The 10,601-nt window shown below is 38.5% G+C and overlaps 1 protein-coding gene across 1 annotated transcript; it reads left to right on the forward strand.

Moving 5' to 3' along the window:
• Positions 1-414: 414 nt before the first annotated feature.
• On the forward strand, positions 415-10,491 carry LOC149273225 (cytosolic 10-formyltetrahydrofolate dehydrogenase; the record flags this gene model as incomplete). Its single annotated transcript, XM_089506584.1, has 19 exons — positions 415-541; positions 875-1,109; positions 1,250-1,415; positions 1,962-2,063; positions 2,354-2,443; positions 2,797-2,934; positions 3,155-3,280; positions 3,651-3,742; positions 4,929-5,076; positions 5,529-5,648; positions 6,322-6,449; positions 7,036-7,186; positions 7,801-7,871; positions 8,129-8,234; positions 8,753-8,840; positions 9,169-9,262; positions 9,521-9,620; positions 9,777-9,875; positions 10,326-10,491. Coding segments are annotated over exons 1-19 (2,347 nt in total), but the record flags the coding sequence as incomplete, so codon positions are not given.
• Between the last annotated feature and the right edge of the window lie 110 nt (positions 10,492-10,601).

Here is a 10,601-nt window from a genome sequence, read left to right on the forward strand (position 1 = left end):
ATTTAATAGGTATATTATTATTCTACCAGTGTCCCAGTCACCAGTGGAAAAGTGGACAGCACTCCCAACATTTACTGCTCGCTACGTAGATATCGTAAATGTTGGAATTCCAGTATCTTAGCAAATAACTCTTTTAGGGCGTCTTCATTAGTCCGTCATAAATCAACATTAAAGGGACGCTCATGGAAAGGTTGTGGGCATTCTGTATAATTATGTTCAGTTTCACGCACAGACAGAGGTTCATTACTATATTATAGTGAGCGCAAAGGTTTTCTAATTCTACCAATACCTTTTTTCTTTCTATAATGCGTATTCTACTCCAGATATGTTTTAATTACTCCTAACATTAAGACCACCATGTGTAATATGTGTATTTTTTCCTTGCATAGTTTAGGTCCTACCAGCGGGAGAAACATGAAAATAGCAGTGATTGGACAGAGTCTGTTTGGCAGAGAAGTTTACAAGGAGCTTCTGAAGGAGGGACACCAGGTGGTTGGCGTGTTCACCATACCTGATAAAAATGGCAAACCAGATCCCCTGGGTGGGTTTTATTATTGAACTTGCATACTTTCGTTGTGATTTAAGGACATGTTTTCACCAAATTGAATTTAGAACTCTCAGAAACAGACACGTGGATACATAGGCCAAGATTAATGGTAGCCTCTGCTTGTCATAGGGTTCAGTAGACATCCTCTTGTGAAACAAAATTCTGGTGGTATGACATCACTGATGACTTTTTCAATCTGTGAGAAAGCAAGTGGCTTTTCCAGTAATAGCTGGAAGAGTAAGAACCTGAATATTTCGAGATCATCATGCTTTTTTGTCTCAGATCAAATAACTATAGTCTCATTCAACCCTGATTTACTTTTAACAGCTATAGAAGCAGAGAAGGATGGAGTTCCTGTGTTTAAGTTCACTCGCTGGAGGGTAAAGGGTCAGGCTATCCCCGAAGTGGTGGAAACATACAAGGCATTAAATGCAGAGTTGAACGTGCTTCCATTTTGCTCCCAGTTCATTCCAATGGAAGTTATTGATTGGCCCAAACATGGTTCCATCATCTATCATCCTTCCATCCTACCACGGCACAGAGGAGCTTCAGCAATTAACTGGTAAGTGGTACTGTTGTGTTACTGAAAATTAATGGAGGTCTCCTAACACAAGCGACCAAAGAACATCCAAATGGGATAGCCAAAAAAATCAAGATCAATTTGTGCTTGTTTTTCTTTCTATAAAACGATATGACTTTCAGGACTCTGATACAAGGGGACAAGATTGGGGGCTTCACCATATTCTGGGCTGATGATGGATTGGACACTGGGGACATTCTACTACAGAGGGAGTGTGAAGTCCTTCCTGACGACACTGTCAACTCTTTGTACAACAGATTCCTCTTTCCCGAGGGTGTGAAAGGCATGGTGAGTTTTCAGATTTTCATTACTACAATAAATAAATACATAAAATAGCTGTAGACAACCTCCCATTCCTTCTCATCTTCTTCTGAAGAACTTTAGATATGTGGGCGTTGTACTTTATGTACAATAGTAACATTAGTCATGTAATTGTAACAATCACTTTGTATATAGGCAGGTTGACCTCTTTATACTAAGACTGCTAACTGTCTATGAAATAATGTACAACTCACAGAGCTGGAGACACATTATCAGAGCTAGAGAGACACTCAAGCCTAGCTAATCATATAAACATATTATGAAATACACCAATACATGAAAGTTACTACAATATACTTGCCTGAGGAATATTTTAATATTATTATCTATTTATACAACAAGATGAGATGTACATGGAACCTGTAAGTAAAGGAGTCACATGATCCACAGCTCTCTTTCTGGAAAGGTCTCAAATACTATTCCCATGGTGTCTTCTTTTCATAGGTCATACAATGCCCTATATGAATACCCATAGAGTCCGTCACATAAAATGTTTATTTGTGTTAATTCTAGGTGGAGGCTGTAAAGCTCATTGCCCAAGGTACCGCTCCAAAAATCCCTCAGCCCAAGGAAGGAGCCACCTATGACCCAATCCAGAAGAAAGAGAATGCCAAGGTGAACTTTGGAACACTCATAATTAATCCTCTCCTTTCACAAGACATGTCACAGTTGTTTTGTATACATTTTTAATTTCTGGTGTTGAAGGAGATATAGGTACCCTATTTATGGTCAAAGTGGCAGCCCATGTACCTGGTTCTAGGTCACTCCAAAAACCTACCCAGGCCCACTACCCCAATGCAGAACCCACTCCTCGTTTCACATGGAAAGATGCACGTACGGTACTTATTTGTGTTGAATCAGCTTTTTTTTTTGTTTTGGTTGTGCTATTTTTTCTTTATGAGCAGATTAATTGGGATCAATCGGCGGAAGAAATACACAATTTTATCAGAGGGAATGACAAAGTGCCTGGAGCTTGGACAGAGATTGATGGGATGGTCAGTATCTGTCTGTTTTTGATCATGTCCAGTGCTGTCTTTTAATGAAAATGTTGTCCTTGTTGACACATTTCTAGAGAGATTGATGTATGCATGTTAAAAAGCAAAAGAAATTAATTGCCCCAATTCAAGGGTTTCATATTTTTGGAATAATCTTTTTATATCTGATTTCTACTGTACGGCTTGTATGAATAAGTTGTACATGAATCAAAAGTTGTCTTTTTAAATTTTGCAAATGCCACCTTTCTTTTTATAATGCTTTTTATGCACATTTTCTGTGTTTTCATGCAACATATTTGCACTATTACAGTTAATAATAGTTAATAAGTCTTTTTACTCCATCCTTTGTACAGAACGTGACATTTTTTGGTTCCACTTATACAAATAACGGCTTAGTTCCAGAAGGAGCTCCACTAGATATTCCTGGTCCATCTAAGCCTGCTCTGGTCGCTAAAAGTGGGCTCGTACTCTTTGGAAATGATGGCAAAACGGTGAGTGGTTTGTTTAGTGAATTGTGTTCTTCAGAATACGGCACGTTAATTGTCTCACAGTCTGTCTGTCCTTCCACGTGAAGTTGAGTTTCACACATATTATACCTTCTAAAGCAAGGTTGGGAAACGTAAGTTTATGGCAAAACTATTTTTTTTTTTTTATGGGAAGGCGATATAAATTAAGTACAATTAGTTATGATATTTATTTGATGTTCCAAAGCTCACAGTGAAAAATATCCAGTTTGAAGATGGAAAGATGATCCCGGCCTCTCAGTACTTCAAATCATCTGACAGTACCACCCTGCAGCTCACAGATGAGGAACAGGCTCTTTCTAAAGAAATACGGGTGAGAGGGCACTGAATGATTGATAGTTTCTGAAAGGTCTTCTTCTTCAAGGTTGGTCTTTGGTTATCTTTTCTGGGTTGATAAAGATGTTGCTGTTCCAAAGCAAATTAAACCTAAAAAAAACCTAGGATGGGTTTGTGGAACGTTCATTAAATAATGTTAATAAAAGGCAGAGTAGAGTTCCGGTTAGAAAGACCTCTCTCTCTCTGAATAGTGAGTTTGAAATGCAGTTTATCCCCACACCCATATGTTCAACTCAAAATGTTCCTGACGTCCTCCAAGTTTTTGGACCATGAGTGAGGTCCCAAAATTAAGTTCTTTGGAAAGTCTGGGATATATGATCACCCTACTCTTTTTCTTCACGTGACAGGCTGTGTGGGCACGGATCCTTACAAATGTCTCTGAGGTTGAAGACTCTACTGACTTCTTCAAAGCTGGAGCAGCTTCCATGGATGTTGTGAGGTGAGTCCTGCTTGTAAAAAGTCTGAGATTGATACAAGAGCTTGCAACTTTTACACAGTATTTACTGTGGCAGCGTGGCCCAGTTCCTGACAAGAAACTCCAAATACAAATGTCAGAATAAAAGTATAACGTAGTTTATTGTGGCTTTTCTTTAACCCCTTCAGTTTCCTATGGACGTACCGGTACGGCCAAAAAACACATCCCAAGAATCCCATATGGACGTACCAGTACGTCCTGCCCTTCTTGCAGCGACAGGGAGACATCCCTGCCATCCTGCACTGTCAAACGACAGCCTGGATTCCCCCCTGACAGCAGAAGCCAGCATCACCGGCTTTCTGCTCCCCGATCTGATGTAACAGCTTCCTGCATGAACACTGGAAAACTAAAATTTTTCACGCGATTGGGCATTCCCTTCCGGGTTGCGTCACTGCGTCAAAAATGGCAAAATTGCTCCGGGACTTGAGGTACCAAAAAGCCCTGGGATTGAAGGGGTTAAGGTACACAGTGCTGTGTTTCACAGTGATAAATAAACAAAACAAACCCTACTCCATCTTGAAAACTATCTACACAAAATATTCCCTAACTAACCAACTGTCCACAGCAAGTTAAACATACAAGCATTTTAAACAGTACCTTTTCCTTAGCGTCTTAGGGCCTCAGGCTTAACCACCCCTATGCCGGTTGCCAGACAGTTAAAGCCTCCAAAGGCTGACCTTAAAACATTACAGTACAGGTTAACTGAATTCACCTGAAGGGCTGACTTCCATCTGTTAACCCTTTCATGCTGGGAATAGAGAGCGCTCCAACCTGCTACTGACATACAGAGCCTCTCTAGCTTTGCCACACAACATAATAATGGGGGTAGGGCCAGAGGGAATAGAAACATATAATACATGAAAGCATTTTATGGCAGTATCCAATAAACAGACAAAGTAATATAATGGATACAAGGAATCAAATCTATACTTTAGAAGATAACCAGTCCATGTAACTAGTTACTTATGTAGCACAACGCCAAAAAATACTCCTCCAGAAACTCTACTTCAACCCCTTAAGGACAATGGGCCATTAAAAACAAAGCCATTAAAAACAATGCATTTTGAGCCCGTACACGTACGGGCTTTGTCATTAAGGGGTTAATTGTATGTTCAGTGATGCGGTGTGAGAATCGAAATGCTTGTTTCAGACTGGTTGAAGAAGTGAAGCTCAAATGTGATGGATTGCAACTACAGAACGAAGATGTCTACATGGCTACCAAATTTGAGGAATTCATACAGATGCTAATTCGGCGCTTGAGAGGAGAGGACAAAGAAGAAGAGATCATTATAGATTATGTAAGTTCCAGTAAACTGATTAGTGGAGTGAGACTTTTTTTGGATGCATCTTCTACTCCTTCACAATAGACATGTGGGTTTGGACTTCTGACACCAACCCTCTGGGAAGGTATCAGAGAAATGGGAATATAGGAGGTGGCATAGGACCTTATTGAGATTTTTGCCACATACAGAAGAAATATTTGAAGTGTTTTACTTATTAACATAAAATATATTTTTTTAATTGTTGAAATAATTGTATGAAAGATCTCAATATAAAATTTAATGAAAAATATTTGCAATTTAAGGTTGGTATCTATAGAAATAGTTTAGATGGTTTTACTTTGTTTTCTCTGTTTATAAACAGACCTTGATCATTTTCAAGACACAACAAGCAGTTTCTGTCACAAAGGGTTACAAGTACAATGGTATTATTTCTTCCATTTACAAAAAAAATGTTTTTTATGTGTTAGGTGGAATTGGGACTCAACAATATGACAATCAGAATGCCCCATCAGCTGTTCGTCAACGGCAAATTCATAGATGCAGAAGGTGGAAAAACATATGAAACCATTAATCCTACGGATGGTACAGTAAGTGTTGCCATGAATCAAAAGCAGGTTTTTGGACGATAGACAATGTATCCCCAACTAGGAATAGTAGGCTTCAATAGCCAAGAAATTGTCCAGTTAGAATGTGACTTTTAGGAAATGAGTGGCATTGGAAATCTAATATAATGTCCCATGGCTGAAAGGTCCATTACATTTTTTGGTGCCCAGGAGTCCTTGTCTCTATATTTTTGTTACTGTTTATTGTAACTAAAATGTGTTTTGGGGGGTTTTGTCCCAGACTTGTTCAACCAACAGCAGTTAAATTATAACAATCAAGGGATTTTATATGGCACCCAAATAACTTTTAGGTGGTCTCAAAAAAGGATGAGTTGATATCTACCCTTAAGAAGTATGTATTGTGGAATGCTCACAAAAGGTCCAATGGACCACTAAATAAGTAAGTAAGATCTTCTAGAGAAGAACAAACACAGATCTCTTACTTTGAAATTGGCTGTAGCCGGTTGAAAAGTCACTATGACTCCATTTGGCTAAATTCAGGAGCAATGGGACCATAGCCTCTAAGTGATTAGTGATTAACCATAGGCAATTAATATATTCGGTATTCCCATTTAGAATTTTACATGTAAATATGAAAATAGTGAAACTCTGCAAAGTGGACTATGGTGGATTTACTCTACTGATCTTTTTTTTTCAGGCCATCTGTAAGGTCTCGTTGGCTCAGGTTTCCGATATAGACAAAGCCGTTGAAGCAGCCAAGGAAGCCTTTGAAAATGGAGAATGGGGAAGAATGAACCCAAGGGATCGGGGCCGCCTGCTATACCGGTAAGATGTGTATTGTGTCTTGGGCAATGTGCACTGCAAGAAGCTATGTACACATTAGGGAACAATATTAACCATCTAATGGCTACCCCTGTAACAAAATATACCTCAGTACTTTATAATTTGGAGGTGAGTACTTAAATGAAAATGCTTCTAAATAATTTTGTTTTATTTCTATTTTTTAAAGTAATATGAAAAATTAAACATAGAGATCTCTATATAAAAGTTAACTTTTATTCATACCTCAATTGACCTGGATAGATTGTATTACGTTATTTTTAATTACGTAATTTTGTCTTTTGAGGCTTACCCCCTGGTGTACCTCTTTAAATTGGACACAGTTTTGTGTCAATTCCTAGTTTTTTTTAATGTTATATTACTACTAAGTAAAAAATATCATTAGCTGCGATTACATATAGTTAGGTGACATAAGGCTATATTTTTATTATTTGGTGAAATGTCCCCTACATTTTATTGTTGACTTGGCGTTCCACAAATAAAAATATTTATAATACAGCAACCGAGATAAAAGTGGAATTACCCTGTAGGACAGTCTACTGTTGGCCCAAACCCTGATTCTGTGTTCCAGACTGGCGGACCTTATGGAGCAGCATCAGGATGAACTGGCTACCATTGAATCAATAGACTCAGGGGCTGTCTATACATTGGCTTTGAAGACCCACGTAGGGATGTCCATCCAGACGTTCCGATACTTTGCAGGCTGGTGCGATAAAATCCAGGTGTGTTGCTTAATACCCCCCAGATCCTACCAAAAACGAAGCTCTTTCTGACGGTTCTTTATAATTTTCTAATCCATTAAATTAGCTTTGGTTAAATAATCCCAGCAATGGAAGAGATGATTCAATGACGCATCCCTGATCAAGCTGTACATTTATGAAGGTCAAGGGGACTTCACTTTTTTAGATGTTCCTACTTTTAAAAGGAAATTAGCTTTAAATTGTACTGTTATTGTTCCGGGGAACATTTCACATTTTTTTTATTGTTTATTTTTATAATAGTATTGAGCCAGCCGGATAGTTACAAATATGTTTCTGAATATTTATCTGTGTTTTGGGCCAAGGGGAGGTATCTTGTTGTTTCCAGAATATTGCCAGACATATTTTAATATGAAGAATTTAAAATATTTATTCTTGAAAGGGAGATCAATGTGAAATAAAAAATGATTTGAATGAAAAATAAACATCTTACGATTTTTGGAGGTGATAGTTTATATCCTTGTAAATTTGTCTGGGGGGGGGTGTTCATCTTCAACAGTTATTCTTAAAGTTTTTGTAGCATCCAGTTGGATTAACACTTAGAACATAGTAAGCAAGTTTATATATACATTTTGCAGGGCTCTACTATTCCAATCAATCAGGCCCGTCCCAATCGCAATCTGTCATTTACAAAGAAAGAACCCATCGGGTGAGTAATATATATGGACTCTCGTGCGTTGCGTAGGACACGTTCTAAGAGGACCTTATGAAAACAGGACTTTAACCCAAAGAGCATAAATTGTGAATTGTGCTGATATTTTTGGGTCTTATATAGCAATTTTTTGAATAGTAAAAACTATCGCTCTGTGTGATGGTTTTAGTTCTCCTAATGTCCTGCAAAGTATATGATTCTTGTAACAGAAGAGATGCCTGATGAATAATAATGTACCTGCCCATTTATCACAGAGTTTGTGGAATTATCATTCCCTGGAACTACCCACTCATGATGTTGGCGTGGAAAGCAGCTGCTTGTCTTGCGGCAGGGAACACAGTGGTACTGAAACCGGCACAGGTAAGAAGATGAGTGACAGTGTCTGCGATCCATTTCCAACTCAGTATAATTATTCAAAGCAATAATTCAGCGTATACCCATTGAATACCATTCAAAAAACACCTACCTAATGCACAAATACTGGGGATTCCGTCAAACTATATGGCCATATATTTCTTCGTCCGCCACTACGTCAAAGTACCCCAAGTTTGACGAGTCCTGTCTAATTTTTCATGGCTATGTTGCTTACCGAGGAGCTCTATCAGTGGGACTGCTTTCCATTTGAACCCAACCAGACTCTCATGCAATTAATGGTGTCTGGAGAAGGCTTTAAGTTGCTTGAGAGCCTCATTGGGTTAAAATGCAGGGCAAACCCACTGCACAGTCCCAAAAATTAGATAGGGCTCACCAAACTTGGGGTAATTTGATGCCATGATGGGCAAAGTAATATATGGCCATATAGTGTGTTGTTTTTTTGAATGGTATTGACTGGGTATGCGGTGCTAGAAGAGATTGTTAATGGTATTCTTCTGTTTCAGGTGACCCCGCTAACTGCCCTCAAGTTTGCTGAATTGTCATTGAAAGCAGGAATACCCAAAGGAGTAATTAATATCCTTCCTGGAGCAGGTATGTCGGGTCATAATATTATGAAGTTATAGGAGATCAGTTTTTATAAATGGAAATACAAATTATGTATTTATTCCTTAATTGGTCACAATTAATCTGTTGCTATACCTTGGTACCAGTGATTCAGATTAAAGGATTAAAGAACTAAAAATATTTTATGTAGAACTACTCAAAATAAACCATCTTTAGCATTTGAAGAATGAAAGCAAAGTGATTTTGCTATCCTACCCACAGGCGCAAATTTTGGTTAAATAAAAATTGTAATTTGAATATCATGAAGAAAAGTATGAATGAACTACCCTTACCCCACTTATGTCTCTCGTATCAGGCTCCCTCATTGGCCAGCGGCTTTCAGAGCATCCCGACGTGCGAAAAATTGGTTTTACCGGTTCCACTGGAATAGGAAAACATATCATGAAAAGGTGATAAATCTACAGGAGTAATCTTGGTATCTATAATCCTAATGTTTACAGATTAAAAAGCACCGAATAGCCCCAGGAAAAAAAAGAATATCCTAATGATTTCTGTATATTTCCTAATTTCAAATATTTTTATATAGAGTATTATGTATTATGCGTAATGGCTGTATTGACTCTCTCACAATGCAAAATGAATTGGTGAACAGACCCCAAGGCAGTGAAGAACACAAAGAATGAATAAAGAATCGATTTCTCTTCTAGCTGCGCCCAAAGCAATGTAAAGAAAGTATCTCTGGAGTTGGGTGGGAAGTCTCCTCTCATCATCTTTAAGGACTGTGACCTGGACAAAGCCGTACGCATGGTGAGAAATCAATGTCCGTAATATATATACATGTGCTTGCGACCCATAGGCACAAGGTTCTTTGTCTTGTCAGATGGGTCGTTCTGGTAGACATCTCTCTGGTTCAATGTCTCGGTTTCACATATTCTTTATCTTCTTAATTCTGCTTTTTCTCAGGGAATGAGTTCAGTGTTCTTTAACAAGGGGGAAAACTGCATTGCTGCTGGACGCCTCTTCCTTGAGGAATCAATCCACGATGAGTTTGTGAAGAGAGTGGTGAGTGCCCCATAAGTCAAAATAACTTGATAGTACAGAAAGACTACATGGCCTTTCTACTTTCAGGCATAGAATCATCCTTAGATGGATGCTTTTGACATATTGCTTGTTAAATAAATAAAGCATGCTAAATAAACATATTATACAACTCCGGTGGCCCCTGAGGACTAAGACAGACATACATGTACTGCAGAGTATTAACCTTTTTCCAACCAAGTTTCCATAGACACTGATTTCTCCAGCCAGATATCCCAATAGGATTAGGTGTTTGTGTCTGTAAATATTGCAGTACCCCTTGAACATGAAAGGAACACGCAAGGAACACGCATATCACATGATGGAAATACAGCTCCATAGCACACATGTTCCACCCATGTCCCAGTGTAAGTGATCCGTATTAAACATATATGTGGAAAAATGCTCTCCTCCACTCTTCCTCTCCTCTTACAGGTTGAAGAAGTAAAGAAGATGAAAATCGGAGACCCCTTGGACAGATCTATAGATCACGGACCACAGAACCACAAAGCCCACCTAGATAAACTGCTTGAATTTTGTCAAACTGGATTAAAAGAGGGGGCCACACTGGTGTATGGAGGGAAGCAAGTCCAGAGACCAGGCAAGCACCAGAAACTGAATAATTCAGATTTTTTTTATCTGTAGTTTTTGGTTCTGTTTGGGTAAACATGAGAATCAATTTAATGTGACCCCAAAACTATTTCACATATC

The sequence above is a fragment of the Sceloporus occidentalis genome, unplaced genomic scaffold, assembly GCF_023333645.1.
Source record: "Sceloporus occidentalis isolate IW3139 unplaced genomic scaffold, rSceOcc1.0.p SCAF_395, whole genome shotgun sequence".
In the NCBI taxonomy this organism is placed as follows: Eukaryota; Metazoa; Chordata; class Lepidosauria; order Squamata; family Phrynosomatidae; genus Sceloporus; species Sceloporus occidentalis.